This window comes from Chenopodium quinoa, unplaced genomic scaffold (assembly GCF_001683475.1).
Source record: "Chenopodium quinoa cultivar QQ74 unplaced genomic scaffold, ASM168347v1, whole genome shotgun sequence".
Classification (NCBI taxonomy): domain Eukaryota; kingdom Viridiplantae; phylum Streptophyta; class Magnoliopsida; order Caryophyllales; family Amaranthaceae; genus Chenopodium; species Chenopodium quinoa.
In genome coordinates, this window is record NW_018743212.1 from 436,958 (window position 1) to 459,936 (window position 22,979).

General features: G+C 34.3%; 1 protein-coding gene across 1 annotated transcript; it reads left to right on the top strand.

The window, feature by feature from the left end:
* Positions 1-1,329: 1,329 nt before the first annotated feature.
* LOC110734213 (LL-diaminopimelate aminotransferase, chloroplastic-like) lies at positions 1,330-22,716 on the top strand. The gene is made up of 10 exons (XM_021914271.1): positions 1,330-1,653; positions 1,743-1,810; positions 1,891-1,958; positions 2,119-2,235; positions 2,397-2,459; positions 4,698-4,802; positions 5,473-5,523; positions 7,704-8,024; positions 20,924-21,130; positions 22,308-22,716. Exons 1-10 carry the CDS (start codon positions 1,562-1,564, stop codon positions 22,599-22,601), a joined length of 1,386 nt encoding a protein of 461 aa, XP_021769963.1. The 5' UTR covers positions 1,330-1,561; the 3' UTR covers positions 22,602-22,716.
* Positions 22,717-22,979: the final 263 nt, after the last annotated feature.

Here is a 22,979-nt window from a genome sequence, read left to right on the forward strand (position 1 = left end):
TTGTTCTTTTTCTCTTTTTGGCCTGCAAAAACGATACATGTAATACATTTTACCTTTCTTGTTCTTCGCCCTTGATATGCGTGGCTTTCCATGCCTCCTTGTCTTGACAGAGAACATGAAGGTATATGGTGAAGAAAAAGATTGCACTTGGTCAGGTTCAAGAGCTTTGGGGTCATCTTCATTAGAAATTACAGATTCCACTTCAACAATGTCAATGGTAGGATAGTTTCTCTTAGATTTCAAATTTCAATTCCTTATACTGTAGTAAAATTTATCTTAACACCTATCAACAAGTTACTTAAAACTTTTTTTTTCTTGAGGAAAAAGTTACTTAAATTAAAACACAAATAAAGCCCTGTTTACTTCACCTTATTTTTGCTGAACTGGAATTATTTTTGCTGAACTTAAATTATTTTTACTGTACTGAAATTATTTTTGCTGAACTGAAATTATTTTTACTGATTTTCTATTATATTTCTTCCTTATACTTACTGAATTTTATTAAATTGAACTTATTTTTACTAAACTAAAATTATATTTACTGAATAGAACTTGTTTTTACTGAACTGAAATTATATTTACTGAACTGAACTTGTTTTTACTGAAGTAAAATTATTTTTACTAAACTAAAATTATTTTCTTAATGTTAAGTGAACAGGGCCTAACAGTTGAGAATATATTTTTCATGAAATCTCATATCTTATTTTGTTATTATGGATGCCAAATTAGGTTTATTTCTCACAAGTATCGAAGAAAAAGGAACTTTGTCATTTTTTTTTTTAAAGAAAAAATAACTTTGTCATTATGTGTTTGTATATACTACAAGTCCCTCTATTAGATTGATACCATTCAAACTTCAAAGTTACTTTTTTTTTAAAGGATATTTTTGTTTTTACAACCCCTAAATATCAATGGCCCAAAAAAGGCCGAATATTATATTTCACTCGTATCATTTTATTTTTTATGGTAGTAATATGGAAGTACAAAGCCTATTACTAAACAAGTACACATAACTTAAAAACTAGTAACGGCCCGAAGGCCTGAATGGGATGAGTTTGGACAACAAATGTCGACCCACTGCCTATGATTTGGTTTGAGCGTGTAATGTCACGGCTCAAACAGATCAGATCAGCACACCCTAAAACAATTTCATTTAATATTCATAACAACGCTCTTTCTAACTTCGTTTTCTTTACTAACTTGATCTAATTAACGAAATATTGGTTATTTCGTAAATGCATTTACTAGACGATTGCAGTGTTTTGAGTGATCTCCCGAAGAAAAAACATCAAAACTCCTAATATTGGTGTTCTGTTGAAAATTAAACAAAACCATCGGTAAAAGAATCTCCCTTACTAGTAAGACTATCAGAAACTACCTAACCCCTCCGGACCTCCCTATCATCCTAGGAGTCCTATCTCTCTTTCCTCTTAAACCCTAAAACTCCCTATCATCCTAGAAACTACTCTCTCCTTCCCCCCAAAACTCCGGCGACTGGAAAATACCACCGGAGAGTTCCCTTGACCATCTCCGACCATCGATATCTCCGCCAACGGTTATAATGTCGGTGGCCAATCATCAATTAAATGCGTCTGCTCCACCTTCTTCTTCTTTGTCTTCTATATTTGCTCGCTCCGATTTTACTCGTTCAAGGTTGTATATATCTCTAAGTTGTGATATTTTGTTTATGTTAAGAAGAGATTAGAGATTACTAATACTAATGAATTTGGTGTCTGTTGCAGTGTTCAGATAGTTGGCGTTAGAGTTAAAAAACCCGGGTTTTTTAAATGTGTTGCAACTCCACAGACTGGTATGAAGATAAACTATCGTTAATTTTGTATTTTTGATTTTTTCATTTTCTGTAATTTGATTTTATTATTTGAATATCAGCTTACACAAGCAAGGTCTCCCGAAATCCTAATATAGCTAAGCTGCAAGCCGGCTATCTCTTTCCCGAGGTCTTTTTTTTTTAATTTTTTAATTTTTTTTTATTTTATTTTATTTATGATTATACTTGGTATCTATCAATGTCGTTTTCAATTTTTGAGATTGCTCTGAATTGTACTCATAGTATTGTCCACAAGACGACTATTTGATCATGATCATTTAAAAACACAGGTTGCCAGAAGAAGAGCCGCGCACCTGGCCAAATATCCAGATGCTCAAGTGATAAGCCTTGGAATTGGTGACACTACTGAGCCCATTCCTGATGTCATTACATCTGCCATGGCTAAGGTAAACTGTTTCATATGTTTGGTTATTGTACGATTGCAACTCTACATACCTATCAATATATGATTTCACTCTTTTATTTATATTAACTCTCACTTTCATTTTATACATTTTAAAAAAAATCTTCTTTGTTCACATGGTTTTTATGTCTATGAAACTTGTAGCGAGCACATGATCTTTCAACACTAGAAGGCTATAGTGGTTATGGAGCTGAACAAGGTGAAAAGGTATTTGTCAACGTCTGTTTTTTTTTTTTTTTTTTTTGGTTCCTTCACTACTTTGTTCCCTATGTTAATTTTGCATGCTAATTCATGTTTGAGGTTGTTTAGATGTATGAGTATGTGGGATGTTTACATGGTGTTTGTAATATGTTACTTAACTTTCACTACCCTATTGGCTCTCATTGGAGCCGGCCTTGTAAAGGCTAAGGAGTCAACACAACTTTACATTTATAGAACTAATGAGAGTATATAGAAAGAATTTAAATGGCCCCTAGGACAGAGTGTAAAGATGATACCGAAAGGATCTAAATGGCCCTTAGGAGAAAGTGTAAAGATGATACCGAAAATAGGTTATCTACTTTATGTGGGAAGTCTTGCTTTTCCCATTTATTGTGGAATTTTCACAAGTATTTTTTTGGGGCAAGAAGTTGTTGTGGCATGATGCTCTTATGGAAATTATGTGATGATTATGGTTAGGATAGAATGCGTGCATCTACGGTAACTACTTATTTGGCGATTTAGTGGACTAAGGTTGTTATAGTTTATAAGTGCTCTTTGATTTTGGGGATCTTGTAATCTCCCCTCCACAAAAAGAAGTGGAGGATTGTGGCTTTTGATAGAAACATGAGTAGATAAATTGTCTTATGGCAAGGCTTAACTCAAAGGTGAACCATTGATGAAAATATTTTGATCTGAAAGGATTGTACATTTGAACCTTCTCATTCCTTTCAACACTACCAATTTTGAATTTATATGCTTTTTTCTCCCTCGTTTCCTCCCTTCTCTTCATCTCTTGTCTGGATATGTATATCATATTGTAGAGATGCATCTGACTTGTAAAGTTGTAATTGGAGGATCTGAAATTTGTCGACTTGTTTTTTTGACCAATTTTACTGTATCCGACTAACATAGGTCTTCTCTCAGGTGTAGACTAGGAGAGCAGGAGGGAGAACAATGAAGTGAGGGAGTTTGAGAGATAGCATGTAGTGTAACTTTCAGCTAAATTGCAGGTGTTGTAGGTGTGCTTAGGTGGAATGTTAGGAGTCTAAATTAAACATGGCTTCAACTCTTCCATATATCTTAAGCAGACATGCTAGAAACATGCCATCTCAACAGTGGATATGTGATTTAAAAATCAATACTCAACACTTCAATATTGACCACAACACCTCAATTATTTTCGATCCACTTGTTGAAGTAAAGCTATAGGAAAGTGAAGGGAATATTATGTGATATATAGTAAAAATGTGTGCATATGTATGACTTAACGTAAGCAAACATGAAAAATTATGTATAAATTCAAGAGTGTGTTTCATGAATGTCATGTCCTTGAATCCGTGTCCAATTCTAAGACAGTCTGTAAGAATTTTTAACCTCGACATGTCTGACATATGGTATACTTGGAAATGGATCAATATAAGTCCAGATAAACCAAAGCATTAATTGCTTGCATTGATGAGCCTGTGGTTTAGGCCACCTATCAGATATGCTTCATCGCTTGCTGGGATGCCTTCCTTGTGCTAGTTCTTCAGGGCAGCGTATCATCAGCTTCTTGGTGAGGAGCTGAGTTGCTGACTAGCCCTGGTTGCTTAAGATGTCAGTAGGACTAAAGAAATGGTACAAATGCAACTGCAGCAAGGGAGACCAGGGATGGATCAATGTTCTCTCTACCTGGAGGTCACTTTGGTGTTTTTGACTTTGCTCTTACTTTGCACCCAATTAATTTTCATATCCCTAAAGCTTCAAGGTTCTGACACTTTCATGATTTTTGATGATAGTATTGCAATTAATAGGCTTTAAAAGCTGTAATTGCAAATGGAGTTGATAAGTTTTGTCTGGTGAAGTGTAACATGCATAACTATTCATGATTTTAATACTCTCTCGGTTTTTTTATTAGATGCATCACTTTCTATATATGAATGTTTCAATTTAGATGCATCACTTTCCTTTTTAGTTAATAAATTCTCTTTCTCATATTCAAAAATTGTCTAGGAGTCTGTAGTTTCAAAAGTGATGCATTTAAAAAGACGGAGGAAGTAAATTATGAGTTTTATGACTGTCGTGTTTAATTGAGTTTCTTTATGTAGAAGTTCAAAGTGAAGCATTACATATTTACATGTATTGTGCATCTTTTTTATATAGTACATTATTGGCCGATTATTTCGATGTTGCACAATTTTCTCATTACCTTTGTTATATTTTTATTGTATGTGTAAGGATGACTAACAATGCTTATGTTTTTAGAAAGTAAGAGCTGCGATTGCTTCAACATTTTATGGTAACCTTGGTATTGAAGAAGGTGATATATTTGTCTCAGATGGAGCTAAGTGTGATATAGCGCGCCTACAGGTATACTCTATGTAATCACGAGACTGGTTTTTGATGAGTTATCAGATGTGTCTCTCTATAGTACTTATCAGTGTATCAGTACACCCTTTGTTCAAAATTAATTCACATTGTTTCAATCCTTATAATATAGGATTTACCACTATTTTACTCCCTTTATATTAGCTGTTTCCACCTCTTTGTTCCGTTTAAGTGAGGATTTGTTTGCAAATCCAATCATAATTTATTACTTATTGTAGGAAATGTGATTTTTTTTTTTTTTTAATACTTTGGGAAATGTATATGCTTTGGAAACAAAAACGATTAAATGGGAAAACCACTCATACACAACCAATTAACATGGCAACAAATCTATAAAACCCCTTCTATTTTTTTGGGGGTAATTTAAAGGCTGTCTCAACTTTATTGGTTGTTATGAAGCTGAAAAAATTGAAGGTTTTGTCTTTTTACATGTAGGTGACATTTTATTTTGTGGATTAGTTTTTTCATTTCTCAACCCCATTGGTGCTCAAATGTTCTTTGCTTGTGCCTTTTGGTAGTGTGGGTTCCATAGCAACCTGTGGGGAGATTTTGAAGATGATTGTGTTGTATAGGCCTAAGTAACCCAAGTTCTCTCCTACTCTTAAATAACTATTAAATGACTTATGTACCATTACCTTTTATTCAATGGCAGATGCTTTTTGGATCAGATGTCACAATGGCTGTGCAAGACCCATCGTACCCGGTATGTTATGGTTTGGTTAATTATTTTAAGTTACATCTCTTTTCATGTTGTTGAAGAGAATGGCTTGTAAGTGGCTTTTTACTACAGTCATTTGTACTCGTTATCCGTAAGGGAATCATATCCCTCCATTTCAAAAAATGTCGTTCATACCAATTGAATCGTTTAAGAAGTGTTTGGATTGCAAAGTCGTGAGAAGTTCATTGAATCTTACAATTTAGGGGAAGAAGGGGTTATTGTCTCATCAAGTTTCACTATTAATGACCAGATTTGCAGATGTTACTTTTAGGTTAATTTTTTGAGGTTCCGGGGGAATTATTGTCACAATACGGAAGGGCATCACCTATCCACTCAACATGGGGAAACCTGAACTTGACATAGTAAGGATTGACTAAGAGCTTTTCCTTGATTTTATTTTTGGTGGCGTATGGCCATTCTTAATTGATTTAGCTCCCTCAATGAATGATACATCTTTCTGTTAATAGCTATGTGGAGTTATACTTTCGGAGATAGCTTCTTAGAGGGATTTTGGTCTTTTAAACCATGGAAGTTTGAGGCATAACTGGTTTGTGATGCCCTTAGATGTGCTGCGCCGCAGGGGTGTTACATTGGTGTATTCATGTCTGCGTAGTCTTTGAAAATTTGCTGTGATGGGGATAGTTCATTGCCGGCCACTCTGATTTTTTTTTTTTTCTTTAATTTTAACTGTTATTATTTTCTTAAATAAATAATTTGTAATCTTTCCTTTTTTAAAACTATAGGCAATTTCCCTATTCTATAGTGAGTCTCCTTCCAAAGATGATTCAATTAGTAAATGGGTGACCTTATTTCAACTATAAATCTCACATATGATTGTTTTACATCAGTACATATTTTCTGCAAATTTGTGGTCAGTACTAAGCTCAAATTTGGCCTATATATATATATTTTTTTGTTGAAATGGAGGTAATTCATTACTACATCAATGTCTCTTAGTTGAATTATCTATGATTTATGGGCTCTTCAGTCACGACCATGCATTTTTTTTATTCTATGGATAGTGTATTTAAATTCTAGGTTTTTAAGATTAAAACAGAAAGAGGAATGTCCATTAAACTGAGAAGAACAAAAAGGTTTGATAGTCATCTAATTTAAGTTTGTAAGAATTGTAATTCAGAAAAAAACTGGGAAAAGTCACAAGAGAGGATGGCTGCCGATGAAATGTGTGGGTAGCTAGTTTCTCTGTCAAATTTCTGGCACTTGTGGAATAGATGGAATCACGGAAATGGTGTGTTGTAAAGGGCAGCTGGACATCTGACTGTTTCCACTGTGCCTCTTCTAGGGAAGTAGTGTCGTGTTTGATTTGTTAGAATGACTGATGATGATGAGGAAATAAAAGAGCATGTGTGAAGCTGAGCTGGATTACACACGCAAGAAGCATGAGTATTAGATTGCTGACATCAGCTAAGGAAATAAGTTTGTTACAAGTTAGTTACAAACTCCTGTAATATATATTTAGCTGTCAAAGAGCTAAATATATTCATTCACACTTTTCCTATTTTTCTGTAATCTTCTTCTCAGAAAACTCTCTGTAAATTCTCTTCTCTCTAAAGATCAATGAAGCCGTCCTTCTAGTTTACCTTCTTGCTGCCAACTTTGACATGATTGATTGTCGTTCTGTAATACCATAAGATCCTCTTATTTCTAATTCCATGATTGTACATGTCATTATTTTTGTTGTGCCTTCTTTTTGTGCAAAGTAATGAGATATTTATTTAGAGATGAATGTCAGATATTTTGTTGTGTACTTTGCATATTGCATCCTTTTGGTGCCCCTCACCAGGGTTTTTGTTGTTTTCTTTCTGATGATAATAAGTGAATTGGCTCTAGATTTTTACCAATTAGTTGTTTTTAGACTTAAGAATCAAAGTATTACTTAAGTTTGGTCATCTATTGATGCAATCTCCATCCTGAAGTGTATATCCATGTTAATTTTTGGGATATGTTAAGGATCATAGTCAAAGGGTGAGGTTTAACCAGTAGTGTGTTGGTGTGTCGGGATTAGAAATATATGATTGAATGAATTCATAAAATTTTATCTATCTAATAATTTTTTTTTAGGTACAGAAGGAATTTATTCCGTGATTCATATTTTTAATTAACTCTTATTATGTACAAAATTTTATTTTTTTTTGGGTTTGCAGGCATATGTGGATTCAAGCGTTATAATGGGCCAGACAGGACAATATCAGAAGGATTCAGAGAAGTATGGTAAAATTGAGTACATGAGGTGTAATCCTGAGAATGGCTTCTTTCCAGATTTGTCTGCTGTTGGAAAGACAGAGATTATTTTTTTCTGTTCACCAAACAATCCTACTGGTGCTTCTGCGACAAGAGAGCAACTAACCAAATTGGTGCAATTTGCCAAGGACAATGGGTCAATCATTGTTTATGATTCTGCATATGCAATGTATATTTCAGATGACAGCCCACGCTCAATTTATGAAATTCCTGGAGCCAAGGAGGTAAGCATTAAGCAGATGTGAAATAAAAGCACCTGTTCTTTAGAAGTTGGTTGCTCTTTTATTCTCAAAACTTGCATAGGCTTATGATTACTAGTTAATACCAATCTATGCTGCACAAAAAGGGAAGCACAAATATAAATTAAAATATTACTAGGATATTTTGACTATTACCACAAAAAAAAAAACACGAAGTTGTTTTTTACCACCAAAACTTTTAAATTTATTTTACCTCAAAATAAATTCTAAAAATTGTTTTTCACCACCTGCCGTCAAGAGAACCATTAAATCTAACGGTTTAAAAAAATGTCTTCGATTTCCGTGCTAAAATCATGCTCTTTTATAGTTTTAGGGATCATTTTGGACCTCTGGGTCCGATTTGGGGTCAGAATTGACAAAAAATTATTGGAAAGTCTCGTTTTGCATGTCACTAAAATCGAGGTACTTTTAGTAAGCTAAACAAGACATTTGCGATGATTTTTGTCAATTCTGACCTCGAATCGTAGCAAAAAGGGCCAATATGACCCCAAAAACTATTAAAAAACATTTTTTGGCACGAAAATTGAAGAAATTTTTGATTTTCCGTTAGATTTAATGGTTATCTTGACGGCAAGTGGCGAAAAACAATTTTTAAATTTTTATTTGGTGGTAAAATAAAACTTTTAGAAATTTTGGTTGTTAAAAAACAATTTCGTGTTTTTTTGTTGGTAAAAGTCAAAATTTCAATATTATTATTTACATGGTTTATAGTGCTTTTTATTTACCGAACAACATTTAATTCAGTATAGCGGAGAAAATATTTTGTTATAAGATAGGAATAGTTCAAATTTTGTAAGCTCAAAAATTGACTTTTGTTTTAAACTTTTGACCCCCTTACTTTTGGTTATGTCCTGTTCTCTCTGCATTTTTCCAATCCTTAGTTTGATTAGGCTTCTTGAATCTTTCTCCTCTTGCCTCCTTTTCTTTCCAACTATATGATGAATTCACATGCCTCCTTTTCTTTCCAACTACGGCCTTGTTTGGTAAATGGCTTTTGGCTGACTTTTTGATTGGCTTTTGGCTTTTTCTTTTGGTCAAACAGCCAAGATACATGTTTGGTAAATGGCTTAGCTGAAAAGCCGACTTTTCCGCCAAAAACAAAAAGCTAGTCTTACTAGCTTTTAGGTTTTGGCTTTTGGTTTTTCATTAAACAAATTACTTCTTTATCCTTGATTAATAATTAATAATTAATAATTAATAACTAATAATTAGCAATAAATAATTAATAATTAGTAGTTAGTAATTAATAGATAATAACTAATAATTAGTAGTTAATAGTTAATAATTAGTAGTTAATAATTAATAATTAGTAGTTAATAATTAATAATTAGTTATTATTACTACTTAATAATTAATAGTTACAATAGTAATTAGTTATTATTAGTACTTAATAATTAATGGTTACAGTAGTAATTAGTAATTATTAGTACTTAATAATTAATAGTTAGTAATTAACAATTAGTAATTAGTAATATATAATTAATAATCAGTAATTAATAATTAGTAATTAGTACTTAATAACTAGTAGTTAGTAATTAATAATTAAGTAATGAATAGTTAGTATTTTATATTAGTAATTAATATTAATAATTAAAAATTAGTAACTAGGAATAAGAACATATAATAATGTCCTTTAAGGTCATTTTGCATAATTACAGCCAACAACTGATTTTACCAAACATATTTACATACAACAAATGGTCAAACAGCCAATACTAACAGCCAATTGCCAAACAAGGCATATATGATGAATACACATATACTCTCTAAACAAAACATTAGCTTGAAAAAAAAACAAAAAAAAAACAAAAAAGGAAACACGCACACTAGTAAAAAGACAATATAAAACTAACAAAAGATTACATGAAACCCATGACTTGCTACTTCCCCATAGAATATAACACGATGAAATAATATCATACCCTAGACCTTACAAAATGACTTCCTCTGTTACCCTAACATTGCACCATGGGAGGAGGAGGCACAAGTTCTAAGAAAGTGTATAAATAGTGAGAGAGAGAGAGAGGGGGGGGGGGGGTGCTACAAAAACCATGTGAAACACCTAAAATGTAGTCTGAAAAGAGATGTTGAATTTCCTGTAAAAGAACTGGTGTATTTGTTTTTTTTGTGAAACTTCTTTAAAAAGTAATTGGTGCAATATTTAGGGAGCGGAAGTATAAAGATAGATGTGAAACTCGAGAAACAAACCATTATACCATTTACACAATTACACATCAGCTGGTCACTTTTTCTTTATAACCACCACTTCTTTCTCTAAAACCACTCTTTCACGTAAATCATCAATTCTCTTTTCTCCATTTTCACTTTCCTCAACCTACATTTTCCCTCTCTTTAATTTCTATTTTATGATTTTATCTCTTTTTTACCACAGTTCACTCCATTAATTATTAGATTTATTGCAAGTTTGTTGGATATACGATTCCAAAGATAATTTCATTTTTCAAATTCAAAGTTTGTTCTTTGAAAATATAAGTAGTTAAAAAAGCAACAATTCAATACTAAAATCATATGGAAGAAGAAAAAGTACAAATTTAAAACCTGCTCCTTATTAACTGATCTTTGATTTCAAAGCAGAATTTATTTAATTTTTATATTGTACTATTTTATTTTTTTTCCCTTCTGATTAGTGATGTGTTGTTTAACGTTTATAAACACTAACTTGTTTTTTCCGAGAACTTATTTTATTTTCCTTAACAACCTATGTTAGTTTTCTCTAGAAAGTTATTTTACACATTGGTGTATAATTATTCTAGTAAGGCCAGTGACTTGATATTTTTATTAAAACTTGGGAATTTTGAGTTTTGCTACCACCAAAATACCGTGTTTTGACTTTTGCTACCTATCTAAAAATTTATTTTATTTTGTTACCACCAAAAGTTACAAAACATAGCTTTTGCTACCATTTAACATGTTAAGTGGACCCATTATCTTATTAAATAATGATTTAATTTATTTAAAAAGAAAAAAAAAATCATTGCTCCCCCTCCTCGTCAGCCACCCCTCCCCCATCTCCGTGCCGGCGCCGGCAACCCTCCCCCCCCCCCCCCCCCCCGCTTTCCCCACCCATGCTGCCCACCTCTCTCCCCTTTCCCACTCTCGGCACCGGAACTTACTCAATCTTAGGTGAAAACGCAGGAAAACCTGCAATCTGATTTGACGCCATTGTTTCCAGTAATTGGAGCAGGAGTAGGAGAGAATAATACAACCAAATTCGACCTAACAGCCCCTAACAAATCAGAATCATTAAAACAATCAGACAACTCCCAACCATAATCATGAATTATCTGCGCAATCGAGCTCAATAAATGCGAACCCCTCGAAACCAAACCAGAAATCGAACCATCCACCAAATTACAAGCCAAATCAAGGGTCTGAGAAAGTGAAATTAGGAATTCTTTGGGTTTAATTGAATTGATGCCGGCCATTTTCGGCTGGAAATTCGCCGGAATTTGAAGGTTTTGGGGGTTAAAATGGCGGAGAATTTGAGATGAAATTGGGGATTTTGTTCTCACCTGTTGGGTCGCCAGCAGCCGGCGCGGGTATGGGGGAGGGGTGGCTGACGGGGAGGGGGAGCAGTGGCTGGGATTTTTTTTATTTAATTTTTTTTTAGTTTTTTTTTTTTTTTAATAAATTAAATCATTATTTAATGAGATAATGGACCCCATTTAACAACCCTAACAGATTCTGTTAAATGGTAGCAAAAGCTATATATTGTAACTTTTGGAGATAGCAAAATAAAACAAAATTTTAAACAGGTAGCAAATGTAAAATAGGGTGTTTTAGTGGTAGCAAAACTCAAAGTATGTTATTTTCTAAATACATGCACTCTGTAACTGTGCAATCATTTCTTAGGCCCCATTAACTTCACCTTTTTTTTTTTTCTTTTTTTTTTTTTTTTTTTTTGAAAAAGCTAAAATAATGACATTAATTACAAACAACCATTTACAACTCTGCCACAAGAGCAGACCAAACAAACACAACCAGCCAACACCTCATAACAGAACCAACCCTACACTAATTACAAAGAGTACCTCTAAACCATCTTCTGTTATTTCTGGCATAACAAAACTAATTCTCTGAAAATATCAAACTTCAAGTCCCTGATCACAGCTTCTGGGCTTCTCAGACATTTGTCCTAAACCACGTTTCTCTGCTTGCTCCCAGATACAATAAATAAGCCATGCGTAGCAACTCTGAATGACTCTCCCTCTGAACCTTCCAGTAATCTGCTCAAGCTTAGAATTGCAGTCCTCAATATGTTCAGGATTAACATGAACATTAATCTCAGTCTGCAACTGTAAGCAACATTTTTCTGCTATATTGGCAATCAAAAAATAGATGATCAACAGTTTCAGGCTTAAGGTTGCAAAGAGGGAAAAGATCATCACTGGTAATGCCCAACTTAGCAAGGTGAGCCTTGACTTTGATCCTTCTCCACATAACCAACCAACAAATGAATTTATGTTTAGGCACATTGAATCTATTCCAAACCCAATTACCCCAATTACACTAATCAACCTTATTAGATTCCTGAGTTAACCAAGCATACCTACTAGCAACTGAGTAGCCTTTAGGATCAGCAAGCCAAGAATTATTTTTGTACCCATCTTTCAACTTATCCTTAACCCACCAAATTTGGTTCCAATTACAACTGCAATTTGAAGGGCACTTGAATCTCTTCCAGTTCTTACTCTTCAATTACAGTCTATTCACTGTAATAGACTACTAAATCTGACTTGTATCTCTGATTTCCAGCTGGGTCTATTCTTTGCCATTTACTGAATGCAAAGCACATGACCTCCCACTGCTGATGTCAGCCTCTTTGCTATTGACCAGAATACCCTTAGTGATATTTCTAGAATGTTCTTCCAGTTTGCAGAATTCTTTATGAATCTTCCTCTATACTCCTCATAGTCCTCAACTATACCCTCACCCTTTTTAATAAAATCACCGCAAATACCACCAGATCCACCTTTCACGATGCCACCTTTGCCCCGGCTCGGTCCACCTCTGGTGGTGGTCTTACCACAATCCTCAACTTTTCCAACCATGGATCCAGGACCATCAGCGGACCCGATACTGCCAACGAAAGCAACTGCACACTCATCAGATCTGCTAGTGCCATCGCCGGGCTTGCCTCGCTTCACCCATCCTACCTGGGCCATCGTCGGATCCAGTACCATTGGCACCACCCTTCTCAAAAAATCCTCCTATCCCACCACCGTTAAACACATACCCTAGATTCGGCGTCGACTCCACCGTGACCCCCACCAGCAAATCCACTAGAGAAATCACCACCCTTTGCGACCATCGATGGTAAAAGGTCGACTTCCTCGGTTAGCGTCGCTTCCTCCACCATAACTACCGCCTTGGCCACAGTCGGTTCCACATCCTTTCCGGCGGCACTACTTGGGATACCAGTGTGTGAACCATTATAACTTAGGGAAAAACCCTATGTTCCACCACGTCCTTCTCCTTCTCTTTCTCTGCCAGCCTCAAACCTACTTGAAGGTCTTTTTCCTCCATCTTCTCAAATGCTTCATGAGATTTCTCATTCCTTTCCTTCATAGTTGGTAGCCACAACCCAGAATGTCGAATCAACTAGTTCTTCAATTCTTGCCAATCACGAAATGGTTTGCCATTGGTGTTCACATTCGAAGCACTGCAACGCTTCATCTCTTCACTTAAGTGAAAAAAATCCTCCATTTGAAAAATCCAATCATCCAAGTTTCTTCCGTTGAACTCATGAATTTAAATGTTTTATTTTTTGTATTTTTTAATGAAATCGAAAATCAGTCGCTTGACTTCCACTGCTCTAATACCACTTGTAATAGACTACTAAATCTGACTTGTATTTCTGATTTAACTAGGCTAATAAATAAAGCTTAAAGCTTGAGTCTTTGATTGATAATGGCAGAATTTGGATACAAAGTGATAGGTTATCAGATATCACTCTCCTAGTAGCTTGAGGTTACTACTCTCAACATTTTTCCTCACAATTCACATAATGATTTACTGCATACCCTATTATCTACTTATACTAAGGCTAAATACTCTAACCTAATAATAGTAGACTACTAATATTGCCCCCCTTAGGTTAGTCTATTACATTCACCCATTTCAACCATAAACTATCCTTCTTCAGAGCAATGAGGCTTGCCAGATAAGCTTGCCAACAGCACCTATATTCCAGGCATGAATATTATGCAGCCCTAAACCACCTTGCTTCTTGCTCTTGCAAACAAACTTCCAGGCAATAGGAGGGGATCTGGAAAAGACAGCTTTGCCATCCGAGAGATAGTTCATGCAATAACCCCATCTAGAACAGACTTGGGAAAAATAAAAATAGATGCCCAATACACATTTAAGGACATTAGAGAGTTGACCAGAATTGCCCTTCCAGCATATGACAAATTCAACCAACCCAAATGATGCATATCTGGAAGATTTTTAAAGGAGTCATTTAAATTATATCTTTTGTTAATAATATTTATCTTTTGGGTGGTTATTATAGATAATATTTAGTTGTTATTTATCTTTTAGTTTGATAGATTTAGTTTAGAGATTAGTTTATCTTTTGTTTTTACAATTTTCCTGAGTTAAATTTTGCCTATATAAAGGGTATAGGTTGTAACTTTTTTAGCAGATAAATTGACTTTGAGTTATAGTTTGATCAATTCGTATGAATTGTTTTCCGCAAGAGAATTGCATGTTATTTTGCCGAGAAGGCTACCAATTTTAGTTGTTATTAAACCTTGGCTAGGAATAATAACTCCATATTATAGTTACAATTTGATCTTGCTTAGATTAAATTGTTCCATATCCTTTTGATTTAGTTCCTCTATCACCAAATTGTGCAAAATCTAAACTACAATTCATCTAAGATCGGAATTTTAGTGGAAACCATTAAAAATCCGCATCACCAAAGCTGTTCTTAATACACAGAAGTAAATGTTAGATAATTAGATTTTCCTTCATTAGCCACCAATCTAGAAGCTGCAACAAAAGTAGCTAGACTTCTCATAATCAAGCTTATCGAATCCTTATCACCTTTACAAAAATTGATTAAATCATATGCAAACACAAGGTGATTAAGCTTCAATCTTTTGCACTTAGGGTGAAAGCTGAACTCAGGAAAACTCCCAACTTGGACCAAAATTCGAGACAAGTATTCCTTGGAAGAAACCATCCACACTTCCATCAATGCAAATAAAATAAGTAGTCACACAAACTTTCTAGGAAAGTTAATAGGAGTCAACATTTCTTCCAGAAACTTCCATTTCATTGAGTCATAGGCCTTCCTGTTATCCGCTTTGAGCAAATAACCACTAGGAGCATTCTTCCCTCCATACTTAGACACTAAATCTTGAAGTGCACATTTTGTCTGCTTTCCACAAATCTAGCTTGATTATGAGACACCAAGTGAGGTAAAACTCTTTTCAATCTGGAACAAAGTAGCTTAGTAATGCATTAATACAGCACATTACAACATGCTATAGGCCTAAACTTAGACACCAAAATAGAATGATCAACTTTGGGAATAAGAGTCAAAGTTGTGCTATTGATCTCTTAAAGAATTTGGCCATTGTCCATGAACTGCAAAACAACATCTATAACATCCTCTCCAATAACACTCCAAGCTTTCTAAAAAAGGTACTATTATGCCCATCTGGCCCACAAGCCTTGTCATCGGGGATAGAAAACATAGCAAGGAGCTCACAACTCCATAGCTTGATCATCACTCAAAACAGCACCACGATGAACAATCTCAGCCTGAACCAAAAACTCTAGACCCAGTCTCAGAACCCAGCAGCTCCCTATAGTAAGAAACAAAAGCCTCGGAGGTATTCTCATGAGTATTGCACCAAACACCATCAGTACCTCATCCAAATCCTTTTTCAATACTGCACTTCAATATCACCTCAGCATAATCTGATCTATGCAAATTCTTAAGAGCCTGCTTCAACATCTTCAGCTTTTTAGTAACTTTATACATCTTAACACCATGTATATCAGTCTCCCAAATGTCCTTTACCATCTCCTCAAACTCAAACTCAAGATGATTAGACCACATATTCCGAAACTTGAAAGAACCTTCCCGTTCTTTTTAGACTATGATCAAACCAAGACTTAAATGAATGGAAAATTCAAAATCCACTCCTCATTAACCAAAGTCATGTCAATCTTAGAGAATAGAATACCCTGCAACTATCTTGCTGCTTATTATTTCAGGTCAATTTGCAACCAGTCTGGTTCAAATCACTAACTCCACACTTACTAATATAGTTTCTAAAAGGTTAATCTCTTGAGATGAAATTGACCTTTTAACTCTATCTTCAAAGTTCAAAGGACAATTAAAATCACCTAAAAATAACCAAGGATCTTGCATACAGCCAACCCTAACCAAAGCCCCTCCCTACCTCCACTGTCATTCATCCCATACACGAAAGTGCATTGAAAATCCACCTTCAGAGCCATATTCTTCACTTTTAAGTGAATAAACTGATCCCTAATTTGCATAACCTGTACTTGAAAAAAATCGGCCAACCAAGCAACCAATATCCTTCCCAGCAACACAAATTAGAAGAAACACACCAGCCTTAGAAACAGATTATTCTGAACAAAAGGAAAATCCTCCCTCTTTATTTTAGTCTCAACCAAACAACACAAACCTACTCAAGAAGTAAACTTTTAATCTCCTTTTGCTTGGAGAGGCCATTAAGACCCCTCACATTCCAGAGGAGAATATTATGCATTCAGAAGCATCCCCATTCCAGGGGCCACATCAACTAATACATAGCAATTTCTCGAAAGAATTACTAACATTAACACCAGTTCTAGTAGACCCATTTCCCTTCTCTTACACTTTTCTTTCTCTTAAAAATGCGCTACCCCTCCTCAGCACCTCTCCTACTCATCTGAATTAACTATTTATTGATTCTCTACTGCCTTTGGTCGCCACTCCTTCCTAATATTCTTACACCCCCTTCTTCATGTCCAATCTGCTTACAAAGAGAACATTTGACAGGTTTTCGTTCAAACACCACCTTTGGACAAAGCAACACCCTTTTCTCATTAATAAACTCAATCTCATCTTGAAATTCACCATCAATTGCAAGTTCCACCAAGATTCAGGTCTAATCGGGTTACCAACCAGGGATACTATCTTGTCTAAAGAGTTCTTACCCGGTATTTCAATGGCAAATCAGGCAATTGAATCCACACTAGCACCTTAGTAAACTCAGCATCACTAAAGCTCCATCCCATCTTCTCATTGTTTCAAGAAAACAAAACAGGTCGATTATCAAACATTTGACGCATTCAGAGCTTTTTCTTTTGATTCAACATTCCAAAAACGTATTAGAAACACCCCTCTCTTTAATGCTATCACCTTATCAATGTTCTTCTCACCCCACATACGCTTGCAAAAACCCATAAATGAACCTAGAAAAGGATTAGCCCCAATTACATAAGCAACAATTCCAAGTTTTCAATGATTAATTTCATTCAATTGACAATTGCAACAATGGTTTATTAAGAACCCTAATCAAATTCAAAGATCTTACCTCAAAATCCGAACCCTTGTTTCAAGCATCCCCTGTTTCTTGGGTTCATGTCAGTAGCTTCCTTAGACTTCATCACATTCAGCCATTTCGACAACTTTGACTTGGTTCTAGAGCCATGAATGAGTTCTAGATTCGAATTCATCAAATCCTCCAAATTATCTAGAATTCCAAAATCCAGTGGAAGAATACTGGTAACCCCAATTAGCGATTTATCCTTCGATTTTGAACTATCAACTCTTGCTTCCTTTAATCTGAGTATGAAAATTGCATCCCGTCCCTTTGATCAGCTCCTTCCTAGCTTTCTTCTTCACCATGGCAGAAAAGAAAATTTTAGAGAGAGAAAGTCTTTTTAAATTTGTTCATTTCACCTTGTTTTTGCTAATGTGAAATTATTTTTACTGAACTGAAATTATTTTTACGAATTCTCTATTATATTTATTCTTTAAAGCTACTGATTTTTATTGAACTGAAATTATTTTTACGAAACGCAACTAATTTTATAGATTATTATTTTTATTGCTTAAAGTTACTGATTTTTACTAAACTAAATTATTTTTATCGATCGCAACTAATTTTTACTTAACTGATTTTTTTTTTTTTTTTTTTTTTTTTTTTTTTTCTGATTATTATCTTTATAAGGTGAAGTAATAGGGCCTTACAATCAAAGTTTTACTAAACATTTTTTAAATGATGTGTAAAAAGAATTTTGTTGTAACCGATGTGTGTAATGGAACGATTTGGGAACTCACCCTCAAACACAATGTAAAATGAAGCAAAATACGGTAGTAAAAGAGACAATGTTTATGAAGAAATTTAGATTTCCTCCCCTCAAACAAAAATATTGTTTTATTAAGTTTCTACAAAATAAGACTAACTCTATTGATGATTTTCATCCTCAATAGACCATCATTATTTTCAACCTCTTAATGATTTTCCTCCTCAACAAACTATCGTTAAACCATCAATTTACCATCGACTTGTACCAACAAGCCTTTTTCCTCTTGTTGGGCTTGCAACCCTAAGTCCCCAACAAATATGTTATTAACAGCTAGACAATTGGTGTTTAGGGGTATGAATTTGGGCCCAATTTATAACTAAATCAGGTTGCACACATATATTTCTTGGGTTCAGTTTTCGTTTTTGAGAAGCCCTGAATCCAAACCAAACAACCGTATTTTCAAAATTTCCAATCCAAACCAAATCGAATTAAAAAATTGAATAATTAGGTTTGGTTCGGTTTGATTTGCGGTTTTTATCCAAATTACTTTCACCCCTAATAGTGGTGTTATACGAAATTTTATAAAATATGGAGTGTTTGAAGGATCTAACACCGTGTCGGACACTCAAATCCGAGTTTTTGCAACATAGCTACTAGTATTAGCGATTTTTTTAAGCTTTTTATTTTATAAAAATCGACATTGGAGTAAAACCATTAATACCAATAACATTTTCAAACGTGGACAATATGTGAGGAGATAGTTTTCAAATTGATGCAAATCAATAAATTATTTTTGTGTTAGCCTTATGTAAGGAAAGTGCTCTCATTTCTATGTAAAACCTTTATCTTTTGCAGTACTTTTTTAGTTGGGCTTGTTTTAATGTGTCTTTGAAAGATGTAAAGAAGTGCAACACAATTATCAATAGGTCTGCGCAACTTCTTTCACCCCTTTCTGAAATTTATTTTTGGTGTGGCACTTTGAGATTGCCCAATGCATTATTTGGCAAGTTTTTTATCTCACTAACTCAATATCCCCTTACCCCTGTGTAGTTTTTTTGCTTAAGCTTTTAATAAAGTTAACTTTACTCTATGGGACAATATAAAAAAAAGGGGCGGAGCCGCAGAGGTTGCATTTAATTTGAAGTATACTTTCATTACTCTAGATAAAGTCATAAAGAGATTTCATTACTTTTTAAAGTGTGGATTACTTTTGGTGATGCCTTTAGGCCTTGTTATGGACTATTATGGACTACTCAGTTCAACATGAATGCTTAGTTCAAACATATACTATGTTAGATGTTACACTTTAGCTCACATTTTTGCTAATGCACAATTTTGATCATTATTATCTTTTATAATCTATTGCTCCTTCTGTTACTTTTCAATTGGTACTTTTTGACTTTGGTGGTCGACGTTTATAACCTTTAACTATAAACTACACTAAAACCATATCATGTGGGTTTTTGTTGGATTAGTGACATTCGTCTTGAAATAAATTTTCAAAATATGAAATTTCTTAGAATTTTTACTCAAATCTTATTGAATATATACGTGTTCAAAGACGTGCATTGGAGACCGTAAAGGTCAAAGTTAACAATAGATAAAGAACGAAGGTTTTTGTAAATGTTATGAAAAGTTCAAAATTTTACATTAATACTAATCTCTTAAGGAGAGCTGGCTGTAAATGTATTTCAATATGCATATGAGGTTGAGAGCAGGCCCGACCCTTAGCCAAGGGCTCTGATTTTTTAATCTTAGCATTATGTTGTACTCATTTTTCATAAGATCTCCAAGTGGCTCACTGGTTAAGAGCATCAAATAATGGAATGAAGGTGGCAGGGTTCGAATGTCTTCAAAAGCATTATTATTATTATCGCCAAATCCAAAACTAAAGTAACTAATTTCTCTACGAAACCATAGTTTTGTAATTTCTTAAGACTTTTCTTTCAAAATCCAAAACTAAAGTACTATAATTTCTAAATAACATGAAGTTTAAAAACTTAATGTTTGTAATAAAAAATCTTATTGTTTGTATGGTATCAAAGTTGATTATTGATTTGTATTTTCTTTTTAATAGTGCTTTGTATATAATAGAGGCCAAATTTATTTTATTACGAAGGAGCCCCAGTTCCTCATTATGAGAAACACTTTTGTTTCTCATAATGGCATTTTGGAAAATAATGTGATGTTTTTCACTGGTGGGGACCGCGTATGTGTCATGAGTGGGAGCCCCAGATCTTGGCACATAGCCCATGAGAAACAAAACTTGTTTCTCACAATGAGAAACAGAGAATTACCCTTTTATTACTTAGAGCCTTCATAATGATTGGGACGGCCCTGGTTGAGGGAAATTATTTGTTTTACCTGTTTGTATTTCGACAGCTCAAAATTACACCTAAGTGCAGAAATTATATTAAGCAATTATTGGAGCTTAAGTTATCTTCAAATTTAAACAATTTTTTCTATGCCTGATCATTATAATCACTCAAAGTAGATATCTTAATCTGCACTTGCAGAAATCATAAATTGTTAACATATATTTCTCATGGCAAGTGTAGGTTGCTATTGAGACAGCGTCGTTTTCCAAGTATGCGGGATTCACTGGTGTTCGTCTTGGCTGGACTGTTGTGCCAAAAGAACTTTTATTTTCAGATGGATTTCCTGTGGCAAAGGACTTTAATCGCATTGTCAGTACTTGCTTCAATGGTGCTTCCAACATATCCCAAGCCGGTGGTCTAGCTTGCCTTTCTCCAGAAGGCCTCAAGGTCAGTTTCTTTGCTTCAATATATCTTTTGTAGTAAGATATTCTTACATGTTCTTTAAGACAATCTGGCAAGTTGGTTCATCTTGAGATTCTTCTTGTTTACTAATAGTGCTATGGGTATAATCCCTTTCACTCAATGTTTCCCCTTCACGACAACTTTTCTCACTAGATAAAATAGTTTATTTTCAGTCCCTCCATCTTTATACTCCCTCATTTTAAATACTTGCTCCATTACTACTTTTTGCACTATTTATTTGTCCTACTTTGACTAATGTTTGTGATTTATACATAAGAAAAAATATAGTCTTGTGGGTACTTATTGAAATCGTCTCAATGAATAGATTATTAATTTTCAATTGTTAGAATTTATACTTATTAATAATTAAAGATATTGTTGATCAAAGATTAGCATTGGCATACGTGTCTAGGAGAAATGGAGCAAGTATTTAACAACGGAGGGAGTATAATTGGCCACATTTCTATTTTTGATTGTCTAAAAAAAACAATCCACTTTCAAAATTTAGTTTTATACTCCATCCGATCCTAAATGCCCTTCCCATTTTGATTCTGTTGCTTGCTAATGCATTATTTTGATCACAAATCTCTATGGTTGCATATTAAAAAAAAAAATTTAACAATTGAATATTAATAAACTACTCATTGAGACGAATCAAATAAAACCCAACATGACTATTTTATGTTAATATATTGAGAGTGATTTGCACGTGCATTGAGAAACAGAGTAGTTGAACATGTTATGGTTGTGACATGGTGCGTGAAACTAATTAATATGACTATTCTCTTCATCTTATTTAAGAATAAAATCAGTAAAAATAAGCTAAGGTCAATTAAGTTAATCTAGAGAACAAGATTATTGTTTTGAAGTTTGTCCTTCACTATCTGTTTGAGTATATAGTAAGATGGATAAGGTTTATAGTGTTCAAGCCTGAGGTCTCAGGCTAATTGGCTAAACTTCTCTACTAACCATGCTTGTATATTTTAAGTCTTTGTATGTTAGTCTAGAGAGATATTGTGAGAAGTTCATACATCTACACATATATGCCTTACACAGCTCAGCTTTCTTTGGATTGTACTTGTAGTCTTTCAAATTGTCGCCGGTAATTTTGTTATTTGTCCTTCATTAAAAAGCCGAGAATTCAAGTTTGAACATTTTGCAGGCAATGAAGCAAGTCATTGGTTTCTATAAAGAAAATACTAACATAATAGTGGATACATTCAAGTCCCTTGGTTTTAATGTATATGGGGGGACAAATGCGCCATATGTGTGGGTGCACTTTCCTGGTCGAAGTTCTTGGGATGTTTTCAGTGAGATTCTTGAAAAGACTCATGTGGTAACCACGCCTGGTAGTGGATTTGGACCTGGAGGTGAAGGTTTTGTCCGTGTTAGTGCCTTTGGTCACCGGGAAAATATTCTGGAAGCCTGCAGAAGATTCAAACAGTTGTATAAGTGATATGCTTGAATCATATTTCTTGCCCATAGGGCTGTTAGTTTGAAGTTTTGAACAATGTTGGCCATCATATATTCTATTTAAGAACTTAAAAGTGTTCTCTTTTCTTCCTTGCTTTTTTTTTTTTTTTTTTTTTTCCTTTTTTAATCCATTTTTCCCATGTTTTTTTTGGCTTACGTTGACTAATTTATGCACATTTCATGATTTTGTAGAAGCTAAGGTCGGGGTCAGATCCGCTTGAGTCTAAACAATTTGTAAATTACCTTGTTGAATGCCCTAGCAATTTAATCACCCTCATTCTTCCAAAATGATTTATCTTTTGTAAGGAGTTTAATCAAACCTCTAAAGCTTTGAAATAGAGTTTCTTTGATACGAAGTACG